The sequence below is a fragment of the Athene noctua genome, chromosome 15, assembly GCF_965140245.1.
Source record: "Athene noctua chromosome 15, bAthNoc1.hap1.1, whole genome shotgun sequence".
Lineage (NCBI taxonomy): Eukaryota > Metazoa > Chordata > Aves > Strigiformes > Strigidae > Athene > Athene noctua.
The window spans coordinates 8,080,534-8,097,832 of NC_134051.1; the positions used below are offsets into that span (position 1 = coordinate 8,080,534).

Sequence of the window (17,299 nt, forward strand, 5' to 3'; positions counted from 1 at the left end):
AGTGCACAGGGCAAGTGTTCAGGAAAGCCAAAGCTATTGGCTCCTCTGAGAGAAACATCCTTTCTCTCCTCTCTGCTGAACTAGACCCAGTCCTACCTGCTGATACTTTTAGATGGGAGAAATCCGCAGCATGGGCACGCAGCTGAGAGCTGCAGAGAGCATTATCAGTGCTGAGGTCTGAGTGAACTGGGGATGGAGAGAGTCAGCCTTCCCTCGGCGGGCTGCTGGTACAGAGCTTGAAAACCTGTCAGCCTCTTGAGCTCCATCTATAAATAGCCAGAGAGGAAGGGCATGCCCTGGCAGCGGGAAGGCAGGCTCTGCAGCCCCTGGTGCCAGCACAGCACCCATCCCTGTTCAGGGGGTGACCTACAGAGCAGAGAAGAGGGGAAGGGCCAGGGTGTTAACTTCTCAAGGCAGAAAGAGAGGAATGTGTGTGTAGTTCCCCCTTGTAAGTTAATAATCAAGGAGCGTGCGAATGCTTTCAAAGGTGTTCTCTCCTGTGCCAATCTACAGAGGATGTGAGTAGTTACAGCTCTCCAAGCCTGACTCTGTTTGAACTGAAGCAGCTCTGGAGATCCCCTTGAGTGTCTGCCAAAAGGCAGTCGTCACACTAACACTGTTCTTCATGGCAGATGAGCTGCCAGGGATCTTTCTGCTTTACGTGTTGACCCTGTGCCTGTCTTCCTCCATCTCCCCCCCCTACTCATAGCATGAATCCATCAGCCTCGGTTGTGCTCCTGTGCTCAGCACAACCTCCAGCTGATGGGGCAGTGACCAGAACAGAGAGGCACATTTGGTGTGGGGGAGAGGTGAGGGAGAAATATAATCCGTGCTTCAGACTGAAATGCTAAGCAGAGGAGGGCTCTGTGTACAGGAGGGCTGCCCTGGCTTAATCTGCATCTCTTTGTTCAGATGGCCCAAGCTTTTGTGTGAGCATGTTTGGTGTTTAGCATGAGACCTCTTCCTGCCTGACTTCAGACCAAATGAAATATGTCAAGAAAACACAAGTGCCTACATAGGACTTGATGTGGGTTTGGAGTAGTGTTGTCGCTAAGACCAGCACGGGAAAAACCCTTAGAGAAGAACTGATAGCATCAAAAATGTGTTAACAATCTCAGAAAAAGAAACTTTTTATTCCTGTGGGGAGTTGCTGCTTCTTTCTGACAGCAATAACTTGTGGTGAGACAGGTCAGAAGCAGGGCAGTAACGTAACAAAGACTGTGGGAGCAAAGCTGGCCTAACCCAAGGCACACCCAGCCTAGTTTTCCTCCCACCGCCAGCGATGAGGGGACGATTCCCCTTTGGACAGTTTTCTGGAACTCAATTTCCTCCTCAAGGAGGAAAACTTGTCTCCGAGAACTTTCCGTAGCCCAGTGCTGTCCCTAGCAAAGGGTAGGTCCTTCTTCATAGCAGGCAGTTGTCCTGTAAACATTTCCCACTTAGCCAGGGCATCCACGGTCTTGTCTACTTGAGCCAGTTCCTCCTCAGAGACGTTCCTCTCTAGAGCAGCGATGCACATCTCCAGCCACAGTTCATAATCTTTAATGATATCTGTGGACTTGGTGGGCTCAGCGAGCTGGGGCTGGCTGTGCACCTCCGCCAGCGAACACGAACGCTCGTCCTGCTCCAGCTCCTGCCCGATGGAGAGGGCCTGGCTGCAAGTGTCCGGTGTCAGTGGCTCGGACAAGGAGGTCACAGCCTCGGAGTCGTTCTCGCAGCACATCCCAGAGTCTGAGCTGAACGGGAGGATGTCCTCTGACACGGACAGGTCTGCTGACTCTTGCCTTGGCCACATGGACAATACAGTCTGTGTCCAAGCATAGAGCTTCTGTGATAAGAGGAAAAAAGGTTTCACTTTGGAGAATGAAAGAAAACAGTTACACTTTTCCCAGTATTTGCCAGGTAAACCTATTCCTCTTGGAATCTTGGCTCTGCTTCAGATGCTGTGGTCCTCTCTGCCAAAAGATGGGTTCAGACAACTCATGGTTGCCCTCTGAAGCAGGGGCTTTCTTTGTCCCATTTTCTTGGAGTCAGCATCTGTGGCAGAGCTGCCTCCAGCCAAACACGGGCTGTATCTGCCCTGTTATTGAAGACGGTGGGAGAAAACAGCACAAAATCACTCCCTGCTGTGTGGATGTGATCTCCACAAGAGCCAAACCAGTGCCTCTCTAGGGGAAGCTGTGTTGTTCCAAAAGCTCCTCAGATAGTGGTAAAGAATCTTGTTTCATCATGTGTGGTAATGTGCATTTTATTCCTAAGAATAGCTCTTCCCTCTTCAGCTGAAATGTACAAGTGGGAAGGCAGGGCTCCAGGAAAGAATTAATGAAAGGAAAATGTCTGAGACAATTTCCTTTTTAAATATTAAATGCTACAATGGGGCATATAACGGGTTGCTCCTGGCACATTTATTCCTTATGCTTTAGGGAATGAATCGCAGTACTCTAGTCATCACCGGATAAAAGGTGATCTCCTTGTCTGCCTTGCTGACATGCACTGGAGGGGGTGTGTGGGTGTGTTTTTTCAGCTTTTTCACACCCTTGTGGCCTATTTCTTCATCTTTACGTTCTGCAGCTCCCAGATGATACCTTTAAGCAAAGCCCTGCGATTGCTTTGGGAAACACAAGGGTGACAGAATATTAACATGAGAGGGCGGTTGCTGTGCTGGGTCCGTACGTGCTCCACTCAGGGTGAGCTGTGGTGGTTGAGAAGCGGGCAGGAGATCTCCAGCCCCACAGAGCTCCCTTCTCGGGCAGCACCCCCCTGCTCCCTCCCCCTTCCCTCCTCTATTGCTTTCTTCAGGCAAGTGACAGAAAGGATAAAGAGCTCAAATTGAGTGGGTGGGAGAAATCGGCCCTGTTTCTCATTTCAGTCTGTGCATGAAGCCTCGGGGAAGAATTTCATACAAGAATAAAATGGACTCTTTCAGCTAAGTTAATCCACCCTGCCCCCTCCCTCTGGGGCAAGAAAAAAATGTAAAGGGACAACTTTTCTCCTGCCTCATCCCACCTCCAATAGCCCTTCCCTCCCTCTGGGTTTAAAAAACAAAGAAGGCACCAGAAGCTGCGATAGGAGCCAGACGAGGGCATGGGACAGCAAAGCTATTTGAAAGCTGCAACCAGCCCGTGATTTTATAATGTCTCTTAAAATTTCTAAGAGTAGTGAATCTGGGAAGGAATCAAAACTGCTGGTTATCACATTTCCCGAGAAAAAGCTGCTGAGATGAGGATGTTCAAACAGTATATCTAGATTATTTAAGACAAAAGGAGGAGATGACTGTGTCAAGATTGCTACCTGAACTCAAATCTTTTCTGCTTCTCACCCTCTGGGTGGTTTATTGATTCAAATTTGGGAAGGGTTTGTAGGGCTGCAGCCTCTTTATCACTTCCTAGTTAAACAGGAGAATATAAATTCTTCAGTTTTAGCTTGCCTGCAGGTAGGAGCATTTGAAGTGGATGCCCACCCCAAGTCAGTCACTAAGAATTAAACCTGTTGTCTGACACCTCAAGGTGCTCCAGGTTTTGGCACTGGAAGTTTTTTCAAACCCCTCTGCCATGGCAGCACTGTCATCCCCACCAGCACGTGCAGCCATACTGCACCCGAGGGCAAATACTGTGATCAACACCACGGTGAGAAAGTAGCTAACCCAGCCTCGAAGAGCAGCTCGAGCACTGTTTTCTTCTACAGTATGGCCACTGCAAACTAACCTAGTGCTCCGTGCTGAACAGCTGGCATGCTGCAGAAGCAGCAGGTGGAAACGCTGGTTGTGGTGGGGAAGCACCATGAGAATGGGTTTGCTTTCAGTTTTCAGGATGTCTGTAATGAAAAAATGGAGTATGTTTCTGAGTGCGACTCAGATAAACAAATTGAGGGGCTCTTCCTCCCGCACAAGGACTGGTTTCCTGTCCCACATGTTCTTCTGCCCGGAACCATGTCTCAGTCACAGACATCAGCGGCGTTACCTGCTCCTGGCAGGGAACAGTCTGTGTCTGGCATTTCCTGTATTTACTGTGAGTGTCTGGGGCTGTTCTGTGGCAGGTGGGGATCTGTGCTAGTTTTCCAAAGGGAAATGTGACTTCAGCCTTGCACTTGGCCAGCCACAACCTCTCAAAACATGCTTAGCAGTAACTTTGCTATCTGATATTGTCTCCAAATGCTTTGTGCTTTCCTCTGTCGGGTTCCTTAACTATTTAATTCATCTCTGGCATTTATATTTCCTCTCAGTGCTATAGCAAAGCCTCTTACAGAGATTATCACAACTGTCTTATACCAGCTTGTACTATATCTGGCTTGTACTATATCTAGCTTTTCCTTGTCAAGGAAGCAGATGTGGCATTTGGCAAGTGTATCTTCTCTTCAGGTTTGTGTTCACTGTAGCCAGGGGATGCTGAGCCAATTACAGTATTTACTGCAGGTGTAAAGGCAAAAAATGTTTCTGGAAAAGCTTAATGCAGATGGCAGTTCTCTTTTCGAAAGCAAGCGCTAGATGCTGACAGGCTGGGTGTTTAAATAAACCAGAATTTATTCCTCTGGGCAATTTAGGCACCCCTCAGACAGAAGCAGGGACCAAACAACCACGTCAGAGATGGGTCTAACACCACCGCAGATGCACAGACAAGCAGCAAAACCACACAAACGTGTTGTTTCCCTCCATGTCCTTTGCTGTGTTTCTGTGCATCTGTTTCCAAGCTGAATGAAACTAGAGGCATCCCCCTTCTTGTTCTGTGTGTATCTTGTAACGAATACAACCCACAGACTTTAAGATAGGCAGCCGTGGAAATCCTGTCTCTGAACATGATGTGTGTCAGACAGGAATTATAACCAGGGAGAAGGGTGCTGAGTGAGAATGATGACATTATTCCTATGCCACCAACCATTTGGCTACTGAATCCTGCTTTTTAGATAGCAGAGGATGAAAACCCTTTCTAGGGCTAGGGGTGTCTTCACACTATTCCTGATGTTGTCTAAATGTGGTGTTAGCAGTTTTATGGGTGGGAGAGAAGAGACAAAAGATTAGTCTGAGACCCTCCACTTATCAGGCGGTAATAATCTGGGATCCTTTCTCATATCTTTAAACAGAGGAATTGCAGCAGAGTACGCACTTAACATTTTGTTCCTGTTACCAGCAGCCCCAGGGAGGCAGAAAACTCTGGTGGCACGAAGGAGAGGGCATAGATGTGGGAATCACTGCAGCCACTGCCACTCTGGCTTGAAATCTGCCTGCCACCCCCCAGCCCGTCCTTTTCAGGAGTAGCAAATGTGGTCAGACAGTTGCCCTGTCCCTTGTGAACACCCAGAAGCCCTAGAGCTTGTGTAAAGTGCTACGTTAGTCACAGACCGTGCGTACAACACCAACACCCTCCTTGTTGGGGTGTAAGCCTGATTTCTTAGCACCTTGCACTGAGGGCATCTGCGTTTAACACGCTGCTACAGCACATTTAATGCTGTGGCTTGGGGTGAGCCGCTCTGTTCCCTGCTCTGTCCCTTTGCTCCGGGAAGGGCTGGTGGATCTGTCTCTCACCCTGTAGCGCTCGATGAGTTTGAAGCCCAGGACGTGCTGCAGCTTCCGAAGACAGATGGGACACGGCTCCAGAGGCCGCAGGAGGGCTTCGTCCAGGCTCAGCGCGCCCTGCATGATGCACTGCAGCCAGCGGCAGGTCCCCAGCCCCATCAGGTGGCAGATCTCGTGACAGGTCACCTTCCAGGGAAGGAAAAATCACAGCAGCGCATGGTGATTCCTCCTTCCACTGCACCCCCCTCTGCTGTTCCGCTTTCCCCGCTCCCCGACAGTCCAACCAACCCACTGCTCAGCCTGGGCAGTCCTCCAGCCTGGGCTCTTCTTCTCAGGTACCCCAACATCCATGTTTGTTTGGTGGAGGAGGAAGGGTGGGTGTGGTTTTTAGAAGCAGCTGTGGGAAGACCCTGGTGATAGATTGCATGTTCAGAGGTGTAGGGCAGTGCTGCTGCCACTCTCTTCTCCAAGGACAGTGTGGGGTGTGTGTTTGATTTGATTTTTTTTTTTTTTTTTAGTTAAGGAGGAAAACCTGTTCCACTGGGGTCTGAAAAGAGCAACACAGTCCATGTGAGAAATCTGTAAGAAGCTATTGGCAATAACAGATCTGGGTCCTTCCAAAGCAGACGCTCTTAACATTTGTGCCAAAGCAAAACCTAAGCTGGAGTCAGCTGGCCAAGCATGACTGCCTTGGGAATTGGCAACCGCTGAAAGGCTGAGGATGGAAGATTTCCTCCTACTCCTGTTGCCACCTAACATCATTTGGAATTGCAATGGGAAGAGACCTCAGACTAGAAAATCCTGAGCCAAATACCAGGGGAGACAGAGACAAATGGTATTGAAGGTGTTGGTGTGGCTGCTCCCATGGGTCAGCTTTGGGAGAAACGCTGGAAGCAGGGCTGGCACGGGGGAGATGCTGGGATGAGGGAGGACAACACTCCTGAAGAGGATGTGTTAGAGATTAATGGGGTTTAAGGGGATCTGCATATAAATATATGCGCAAACTTATCTGAGGTATTTTTCTCATCCATCTACATAAGCTGGTCTGGTAAGTGGTCCTCTCCCCTTATGGATACCGATGTCTGAGGAAGACACAGCCACCCCTTCCCAACCAGCCATTAGTTAACACACAACTCCACTAGGTATTCTGATTAACCTCCACATACTGTATCAGCTAATAGATCCTACTGTACGTGCATCCCCTGACAAGAAAAATACTCAGATTACCCAAGTATAAGCCTGGGAGCTGGGCAGGGGTTCTGTGTCAGTGTTGCTCCATGACATAAGGACAAGTCCTGTAGCCTCACTATACAGCTGATGCTATAGTTTGTTCCAGGGGCAAGGGGAGTAATATTGTCTACATGGCACGCTAAAATACAAGCTCTTTAGGACTGTGTTAAGTGTGTGGACTTAGCTGTGATTGCCTGCATCTTCTGGGAGCAGATTCTCATGCTTGCTTCACTGGGCTACAACATGGATTATGCCCAGACCTTCAATATCTAACCCTACATGGCAAGAAATATGGGGTGCAGGAGATTGCTGGTCCTACCTTACAGCACTGGACCATCTCTTGGGCACTGAACGGCAACGTCCGGTCTCTGCTTTCCTTGCTGACTTCGCATAACTGTTCCTTCTGCGTGAGTGGGTTCAAGCTGCTACAACCAGCCTGGGGGAAATCCCCAGAAAATCTGGCAAAGCTGCAGACTCCCACTTCTGTAAAGAGAAACACATACAAGTCAGGCATCAGCTCTCTCATGACTGTCTCGTCTTAGGCAGCATGAAAAGAAAGCTGTTGTAGCACAGTCCAGTTGAGCACACAGGGTGTGATGAGATACACTTCCCAAAAGGTTTGTAGCATCTCAGTTACTTTTGTCTGGATCAGGAGCCCTCACTCCCCTAATTTTAAAGTGGGAAAGCCTAGTTCCTCTTAACAGGGAGTGAATAACATTTTAAGGATGGGATTTGGCTACTCCAGTCTCCCAGGGAAGGTTTTTTGATACAGTGCTGCCTTATTCATATGCTGTGCTAGGAGATCACGGGACACCGATCCCACCTTGTCCTGGCAGAAATTTGCTGAACGTGAAGCTCCAGGTCTCACACGGGTAAAGATCCAGCAGAGTGAGCCCAAGGACACACAGAGCATCCATGGGCTTGTTGTTCTTCAGAAAATTCAAGATCCCATCTGGACAAATACAAGAGAGATGTTTGTTAAAATGAAGCATCCCTGGAAGGCATGCAAGAGCCAGAATTTCTGCTGCTCATGGGGAGGAGGATGTAATCCAAGCCACAGACAGGCCGAGCTGCTGGATTCAGCATCTCACGTGAAGAACCATGAGCGTGTTGTCCATCCTCTCCAGTTGGAGTACAAGCAGACCTGACTTTCGAAGTGATGCTGAGCACAGAGTTAAAAGAAAGCAGAGCTAAGGGCAGAGGTGTAGGCTGATTCAGCACTAACCCATGGAACTAAGACCTGGAAGTAGAATTTCCCTACAGACATTTCGGGCCTGAGCTGGAGCAGCCGCATCGCTGCAGCGCTGTGTCTGCTGAGCACGTGCTGCCCGCGGTACCTGCAAACAGCTTGTTCCAGATGGATGTTTGTGCAGTGCGAGTTTGGCAGCTGACAAACCCATTTCCCTGGGGAGCTGTGTGACACTTGAACCCAAATTTCCTAACATGAAAGGCCAGTGAGTTCCCCACCTGCACCACCCAGGCCACTAATTTACTTTGGCTCTGGACAAGAGATGGGAGAACTCAGACTGCACCAAATCAACAGTGCCTTCCCGTGGAGCTGATCCAATCCCTCTGCAGAGCTGGACCTAAACATAATAGCACTGAAAAATACAAACAGCAGAGGAAAGTATGATGAAAGTCACTTTGTTTTTTATTTCTGTTTCCAGCCTCAGAGTTCTGGGTTTTCCATGGGAACAGGATTTCTCCCTTTTCATTCCCTTCCTCATCCCCTCCCGGCTCAGGCAATGAAGGGCTATTTCAGGCATTTCCTAAGGGAGGGCTCATGCTCGCATGCCAAGCTGATGTCTCTATGGGCTCCCTGCTCCCAGGTCCGTACCTGCGTGAAGCTGCACCCTGTCCGAGTCCCGGCTGTGGCGGTAGCAGCAGTGGATGGAAGAGATGGGGATGGAGGGAAGGCACTTCACACGGAGACCCAGGAAGAAAGACTCAACACAGCTCTGGAGGGAATCCAGCAGTGAGAGCCCGGCAGGCCCTTCAATTAAGTCTAAGAAGAGAAGCTCTGTTATCAGTTCCTTAAAGCCAGGGTGAACATTAGGTTCTGAAGGGGTTTTGTGGGGCTGGCCGCAGCAATTGGGGAAGAGGAAGATGGTTCATTCTGAAATTAATTGCTTACTCTGGGCTGTGGCAGACATCTTAGATGCTTATACAGATATGGAGGAGAAGATGGGGCTCCCTCTGAGAGGTGGCTCAAGGCATTAGTATGCTCTCTCATTAGCAGAGCAGATGTGCTAGGAAGGTTGTCTCCTATTTAAGTTGTGCAGAAAGATTAATGTGGGAACGGGTGGCTGTTTTTAATGAACCATCAGGGATGAAGCTCCAGAAATGCTGTTTTATCCTGCATTGTTTTACAAGTACATATATATGTATGTATACATTTATTTGTAGCAAGTCTCATCCAGGGGCACACACACCATTTACAGGGCAGGTCTACTAATGGTTGTCATCGTGGCTTGTAAGTCTGGACTGGGGACATGTCAGAGCCTTTGGTATTACACTTTGTTATGACAACTGTGTTTTGCAGGTTAGTCCTTAGAAGAGGATGTTAGTAACATTCAGCACTACCCACCTCCCGCCCACATCTTTCCAGGTGGCTCAGTGAAGATGCCCACATTACCTATAGGTTGCAGGTAAATGTGCTTTCTACAGAAGTTCTGCTTCCTCCTCAGCATGGCGTGATAGAACGTCTCAAAGTCCTCGGGGGCATCGGGGTGGCTGAGGAGCCAGTCAAAAGCTGTCCGGATGAGCAGCGTGCAGAAGAGCGTTCTCTGCGGGTTGTAGGCTTCGGAGAGGAACAGCTTCTCCGCCCTGGAGAAGGCTTTGGCATAGAGCTCCTGCAGGGCTGGGTTGGTGGAGATCAGTGCGTCCTTCAGAGCCCGGGGCCCGAAGCTGAATTCCTGAGCGTGTTTGCACTGCAGCATCGTGCAGACACCCACCGGCTGTGGCACTGCCTGCAGGAGGGGACACAACCATCAGCATGTGGCCTCGTGAGGGACCTGGAAACCTTCTCACACTTTGCTCTAGGAACAGTTTGTCCTACGATCTATGCCGTAAGGTTTGATTGTGAGCTTACAAAATGCTGTACGTAGTGTTGGTCAGGATCCCCTATGCATTTATGTGAGAGTAGCTGTTATAGGATGCTTTACATCTGCGTGTACGTCACTGGTTTATGGGCGATGTACCAGTAGATGGTGCTCAAGAATGCATAGCCCCATTATTGCTACCAGATGTCTGAATTAAATCAGATAATTGTTTTGTTTTGGGGTGGGGGTTTTTTTTTGTGCTCTATCTTGAAATCCCAATAACACGGGAAACACCTCTGTGTGTTGTGCAGCTGGCTGCACTGGCCCTCATATGCTGTTGAAAGGTCATGCTCCTTTTTTGCTTGGGCTAAACAACACTCCTTGGGGCTCTCAAAGGCATAGGTCCATGGCAGGAAAGATGAGGTAGATCTTGGTCTTTATCGGAAGCTTAAACTTCTGACTTACCTGACACCAGTGAAAGCAGCTGTTCACTGTTGACAATTTGCTCAAACAGCTTCTAATCCTCACTCTTAGGTTTTGAGCCGGGGCATCTGCTGGCTCACAGTGCTGTTGTCAGGCTGCAAGATGTGGGGAGGTTTACCCAGCCTGATCCATAGGTGGGACTTAGCATGCAGACTTGTGTTTGCTGTGCTGCCTCTCTAGCAAGATATGTGCGAGCCCATTGCCATCATGTCACTTCATGAATAACTTCACATCATACCACGTTAGCATCAAGAATGCCAGTGATGGTGTAAAGTAGTAAATAAAGAGCAAATGAAAGCCTGCAGCAGAAATTTATTAATTCAGAGCATTCCAGAAATAACTTCTCCGGGGTCCTTTCTAAGGCCAGTGTTTTCCAAAGCTGCAGAAGTCAAGCACCTATTTCCCATTGCAATTTATGCACTTATGGAGATTCCAGTAAACATCTTGGGGAAAGGGAAGAAAAAGAGGAAACAAAGGACAACCCTGATAGCTAACCTATGTCTGGATTTTTCAACAGACAGACATTAATTTCTTGTAAGGAGATCATGCCAAGTAGAACTAGAATATTTTGGAGCAGTACTCTGAGCAAAGTTGCCTACCAGAGGTAAGTGCTCCACCTGTATATAGCAGAATGAAAAATGCACAGGTGTACATGCATAAAAGCACAGGAATAAGTATTATCTTCTATTAGGCAAGTTAATACTGACTTAAAAGAAACCAGACAAGCTTTCTGGGTGGATAAGCAAATGTATCAACTGCTGACCATCACCATTAGAACAGCATCATTCAATCACAGAAAAAAAAAGTAGTAAAACATTTTTAGGAAGAACTGGTTAAGTCTGTAATTTAAGCAGGTCTGCAGCCTAGCTCTGCCAGGTAAATGACATTCAGTGGCCCTTGAGGACAGCAATATAACAAGAGCAATCAATGTTTAAAAAATAGTACCAACACGTGACAAGTCTTTCCTCAGTTATGCAGAGAAGGCTCTGGTAGTTTGCACCATAAGAGAAAGCTGACATCCCATTAAAATTAACACTGAATTTCTTTACATCTAACCCTTGGGAAGATATCTCTATGTATAAGCAGTCCTTAAAAAAACACTTGTTTTGTGTGATCTTTTTTGGTGCTAAGGGTATATAGCCTAGGAGAGGGAGCGGGTAAGCAGTTTTATTTTTGCAAGCTGTGTATTTTGCTAGCATTAAAGGCTGACAGCAGACAGCACGGTGCGATCTGAAGTGGTACAAGGGCCCTAATCCAATGAAAGTTTAGAAATAAAATCTGTGGTGCTTTCTCTGCCACCTATTATTGCCAAAAAATGCTGGTTTTTACAGGTGGCAACAGGAGTCTGTGTTGAGGTTGTTCTGTGCTTTGTCACCCAGATCTCTACACTTCTGACTTGCTTCCAGATTTGGGAGGACAAAGCAGGAGTCTGAGCCCACCAGGTCATCAGGAGTTTTGCCTTGGGCTAGGGTGAAGATTTGCCTTTTCCTGAGGTCTAGGTTTCACTTGTTATGCCCAAATTTAACTAAAAGCATCATTTTTCCCGTCATATGCAGAACTTACACTCGGGAACTATTAGCAATGTTAACATGACTAGGATGTGATCCTGTGAGCTAGTGACTGCCTGTTGCTGGCAGGGAAATCAAGGAGAGACTGCACTTGGTCCAGGTTGAGAGTGAACTTGTCAAAGAAGGTTTCTGAGAAGCACAAGCCACTTTGATCAGCGCTTCCTGGCAATAAATGGAGCGTAGGTCTGGGGGAGGAGAAGCTGGTTAGAAAATGAATGGATTTTTCTTTTCTAAATGGGATGTATGCAACAGCAGATACAATGGGCGCACAGTCTTGTAACGTGTTCCCCGGGGCTCTCTCAGGGAATATAGTGTGTACCCAAAGCCATGGGATATACATTGTTTCCCATGGCTGCCTAAAAGGGGACATTCACCCCGCTCCAGACATTCCCAGCTTCATGACTACGGGTGTTTTGTGAATGTCCACCATGTCCAAGGATGTCCATGATTTACACTTGAGTGGTTTGAAAGCTCAAGCATGGGAATTCACTGGCAACTCAGAGTCTGGAGTGACACGCGCCTCCTTCTCTGGTTTTACTTCCCACAGAATAGCAGCAACCCGTTATGTTCTCCAAATCCAATGCAATTACTTCTCTTTAACAAGATTTTCTAAAATACTTCACCGGAGAAAATGAATGCTTCAGAAAATTTTTATGGACAACTTTAGCGGTTTAAAAAAGAAACCGTTTTACAACATTAGCCATAGCAGATGTTATTTGTCCTTGATCTAATATATGGATATAGTGTTTCATTAACTGAAGTAGTGCAAAAGCGCTTTGTAATTTCTAGCTCTTACGTCGAGGGTGCCCTGTATAACTCTTTGATAGACTGCTTCAGGAGGGAATGGGACTTTATCTTGGATTTTTCCACCCCCCCTCAGTTTCTAAGATGCCAGGGTGGTGATGAAGAAGGGGAAGCACTGATGCATCCTTCTACCTTTTAGGTATATAGGAAGGGACATCATGCCTTTAAAGGAAAAAAGCGAGTAATTTGGCCCCTTGTTTAATGACAAGCCATAGGACTTTACTAGCAAGTTCTGAGGAGGAGAAGGTAATTCTTTATTTAAAAGGCTAGTAACTTGTAGTTGCACTGGAGGAAATGCTTTAAGCAATATTTAAAGATCTGCTGCAAGTGGAGACACTCACCACATCCACCTGTGTGCCATTCTCTACTTTTACCATTGGAAAGAAGCATCCTATTCCCAATCTGCATTTTGTCATTCCATCTTTCAACCATTTGCTAATGTAATTTTTCCAGAACAAGAAGCATCCGTATTGGATCGTATGAATGAGCAATGCCCATCTGTGCAGTATGAAACGTGAGCCTGTGCCCTCCCGGCACCCACAGGGTCCCTAACAGGGCAGGGAAGAGTCAGCCTGTGCTGCAATCTTACTCCAATTTATGGAGACCTCCGTCTCTCTTCTGTTATTCATATCTTTCATATTATTCATCATCACATCCCTGCAGTGCAGTGGGAACACACATAACCCAAAGGCTTTGGCACTTGGCTCCTTGCCTGCTGTTGGGGACAGCCTTTTCCAATGATTACATCGTAGGAAGCCAGTTGTGGCCTTTCTGCTTGTGGTACATGCTGTCAAGCAGGAGCTCCAAGGACAACACGGGCCGTATGAATGGTTTTTGGTAACATATTTCAGATCACATTGGGCATATTACACAAATCTTTTTACTATGGAATTTGACAGATTTTTTTTCATGGTGGGTGTTTTCACAAGAAATGCCCCCAAAATCCAGTCTCAGCACGTGACAGCTGAGCAGCCAGCACGCTCCCTTCCTTACAGTAACCTGTAATGAGCTTTATGTGCAATTTGGGTTACTCATAAATTATTCTCTTTGCAAATCAGGCACCTATAAATTATTCTCTGTAATTGAAAATTACCCATGAATTATTCTTTTTGTAATTCACGGTTATGTCATTTATTCTCTATTACATTGACAGTGCTTTCTTGGATAGATATGTGTGGGGCTGATAGTAACAGTGTCACTCTCAAAAGCCGAGGCAGTATCGTACAGTGCAAGTTCATTCTGGATATTCTGATAAGATAGAAATAGTCTTGCGTGCAGAAAATCTATGTTGTACAGGTCCAGAGAAGGGCACTCAGTACATAATGGATTTATTTGGTATTTTATAGAATTTGACCCTAACATTGTATATTTTTATATACTTATTTTTTAAAGTTGGTCATTCTAAAGTTGTTTAGTTTAGAAGTTAGCTTGTAAGTAATTTCTAATACTGACTCTCTTATATACACTTCAGGCTGCAGATGCACAGAAGTAAATTCATTCTGTTTCCTTCCCCCCTCAGCTCTTGTGAAGTATTTAGAGGCAGACTCACTTAACTGGGCTCTTTGGATGTCAGAGGGACATTAGCAGAGTCTCTTAAAACTGATTAATTGCTTAAGTTAGGTGCTGTACTGTAAACAAGCAGTGATAGTGCCGAAAATTCATAGCCAGCCAACAGCAATGAGAAGCCCAGAGCAAACATAACAAGCATTAACTAATTATCAACACATGCCCTTGTAGCTTAGTATCTCTTTGCCTGAGATTTGCAGTTGGTGTCTGCTGCTGCTACTCTGGGATCAGTCTCTCCTTCCCAGTATCACAAGATGACAGCCTGAAAGCAATTTTCTCAATTTATTTGTTTTCGTGTATAGAAAGATATATTTCTTGACTGAGAGGCTTGAACTCTCAGTGGGTAAGGAAATCCAGTGCAATGGGACAGAGGACACCAAGGTGTGAGAGCATTTAAGCCTGGTCCAAATAAAGTTCTCACTAGTCCAGCTCCTTCCTTGAGGACCTAAACACAGCCCCTTGCACAGAGCCAGGCTTTGTCTGTGCTCAGCGACTGGGGCCAGACCAAATCTGTTTGGCCAGATTCAGACCTGAAGTGGGGCAACTCCCAGGGGCTGTGGGAGAATTTCAGGATGCTCACCACTTCTCAGGATCAATCTCCTCTGCTCATGGATAAAATACACTCTGGGCCTGATCATCCCCATACATGTACCCACAAGGATCTGTAACATCTTCCATTCCCTTTGCACTAAATGGCCACAAAACACTGAGTCAGATCAAGCTAGATAAAAACTTCTGGCCTCACGTACTGCCAGAGCCCAATAATATTTATGTGTAATGTCTCTAGAATATGTTTGTGACTTGGAAACAGATGCTCTGTGTGGTCTCTCTCAAAATGAGTCATTCCTGGAGCTGTAGAAACCATCCGGGACTCACACATGCATTTACTGGGAGGAGACTCTACCTGTCATATTGGAACTGTGATTGATATGTTATTGCCACAAGGCTCAGTCCTGGAAGTTTGTCCTCACATGAATCTTCCTTGTTAATTTACTTGGACTGTTGGGCAAGTCAGATGGACAACTCGTACACAGAGAAGTTTGCAGGATGAAAGACTAGATTTGTAAAGGTCATTAAATACCTAAGATGGAGACAGATGCTTCCATCTGTCCTTATTTAGGTGTTCCTATTTAGGTGTCCTTAAGTATTTAAGAACATCTTCACATCCACTTTGCCCTTGATTTTGTTTTATATTGAAGTCTGCTGTCTTCAATACACTTTTCTTCATTTGAATATGTATTAAGGACATATATTATCCCTAGTTTCAGTCTTCTGTCCTAAGGATTTTATTTATTCTATGATCATAAACAATACTACTTTTTTTCCAGTGCTTTCTGAGACTTTCTAAGTGCCATCCAAACATTCATGAACTACCCTCCAGAAAGTAAGCTGAGGGTACCTGCCTTTCCCTCTCCTCCCCCTCACCCATTTATTCATCATTTTCAGTGCTTTCTCTGTTCATTTTATTCTGGTTAAGTTCTCTGAGATGCTTCTCCCATGAAAGGCTGGCTGTGTTCTTCTTCCCTTGCTCTTACATGAAACAAACCTCTACAACCTGCTGGCTGATGCCTGGGCATTTGCTAACCAAAGACCCCAAAACACCGAGCAGCACCTACCAGTGCTGTACAACAGACCTAACACTGCAGAGATACCCGATCTCTAATCATTCACAGCTCCAGGCACTTTGCTCTTCATCATACTTGTCTAGACAGACTAAATGGTTTCTGCAAGACAACCCCAGTGTTAGCCAGGAAAGCGGCTGCATTTTCCATACAGATGAATGCCCAGACAGGTATGGCTATGGTTAGATATTCCCTCCAGCACAGGCATTATAAAAGTGGTTCATCGTGCAGTGTAAATGCACAGTAATGCTGTGCCTCCTCCCAAGAAATCAAGTGCTTTTTAAGTGGTGCCGCCAGGCAGGGGATGTTTTTGTGCATTTTACCGCCGAGGAGAAGGAGGGGGCTCCCAGGTAGTAGTACCACGGCTGAGGAGCCACGGAGCCAGCACGGCTTGGGTAGGGGGACAATGACAGACCCAAACCCAAGATTTCCTAGTGGCCAGCTGCACCCTAAGCCGCAGGCAGCTCTGCCAGCCCGGAGGGCGGCAGGGGAAGAGGCATTTTCTGGAAAGGCTGCAGAACCAGGTCCTGCTCCGGGGACACCTGAGCCCGCCCCCCGGCCCCGCCGGTTTGGCAAAGGGGCAGCGGCGGCTGATCCCCGGGCGGGGATCGCCCGGGTGGGTGCGTGGGGAAGAACCGAGTCCCCCGGCACCCTGGGCGATGCACCGAGCACGGCCCCGGCACCGCTGGGCGGGATGCTCAGCCCCTGGCACCCCAAGCCCCCCGGGGGCGGGGGGGGACGTGTGTGTGTGCACCAAGGACGGCCCCGACACTCCGGGAGAGTGTCCCGGGCAGGACCCCCAGCGCCCCGGGGGGGGGGCGATGCCCCGAGCACGGCCCCCAGCCCGCGGCGGAGAGGATGCCCTAAGCAGGACCCGCCATCACCGGGGAAGGATGCCCCGGGCGCGGCCCCCACCCCCCGGGGGAGCGATGCCCCGAGCCTGGGCTCCCCCCGCCGGGGGGCTCCCGCCGCGCCCCGGGGCCGGCCGGACCCCGCTTCCCGCTGCGCCGGGCTGTGCCCCCCCCCCCGCCCCCCCCCTCGATGGCGGTGACCCCCGGGGGCGGGGAGGGGGAAGGGGGTGCCCAGGACTCACCGCCCGCCGGGCCGGGGCTGCGGAGGCCGGGGAGGAGCGGCAGGGCCGGGGCACCCGGCTCGGGGCTGGCGAGGCGGAGCGGAGCCCGGCAGCGGCGGCGGCAGGAGGAGCAGGAGGAGGAGGAGGAGGAAGAAAAAGGGGGAGCAAAGGGGGGGCTCGGCCCCTCCGCTGGCAGCCCGCGGGATTCGCCGAGCCGCCGCCGGGAGCCGCCTCCCGCCGATGCGCGGGGCAACCGCCGGGGGCAGCCTCGGGCGGGGCTGCCCGGGGGGCGCGGGGTGTCGGCACGGCGTGTGGCGGGGAGCGGCACCCCGCTGGGCCCGTCTTCCCCTGCAGACCGGGGAGGGGGAAAGAGAAGGGGGGTGCCGGGGAGGAGCCCCGGCTGC

The 17,299-nt window shown here is 48.6% G+C and overlaps 1 protein-coding gene across 1 annotated transcript; it reads right to left on the reverse strand.

Moving 5' to 3' along the window:
- Positions 1-1,232: 1,232 nt before the first annotated feature.
- AMZ1 (archaelysin family metallopeptidase 1) lies at positions 1,233-17,021 on the reverse strand. The gene is made up of 7 exons (XM_074919394.1): positions 16,917-17,021; positions 9,375-9,708; positions 8,577-8,744; positions 7,563-7,691; positions 7,059-7,222; positions 5,519-5,695; positions 1,233-1,828 (listed from the first exon to the last, which is right to left on the reverse strand). Exons 2-7 carry the CDS (start codon positions 9,676-9,678, stop codon positions 1,259-1,261), a joined length of 1,512 nt encoding a protein of 503 aa, XP_074775495.1. The 5' UTR covers positions 9,679-9,708; positions 16,917-17,021; the 3' UTR covers positions 1,233-1,258.
- Between the last annotated feature and the right edge of the window lie 278 nt (positions 17,022-17,299).

Coding starts and splice junctions, on each gene's coding strand:
- AMZ1 (XM_074919394.1), bottom strand. CDS start 9,678: ATGCTGCAGTGCAAACACGCTCAGGAATTCAGCTTCGGGCCCCGGGCT. Junction 8,745..9,374: donor CATTTACCTGCAACCTATAG/GTAATGTGGGCA, acceptor TTCTCTTCTTAG/ACTTAATTGAAGGGCCTGCC. Junction 5,696..7,058: donor AGATGGTCCAGTGCTGTAAG/GTAGGACCAGCA, acceptor CTTCCCTGGAAG/GTGACCTGTCACGAGATCTG.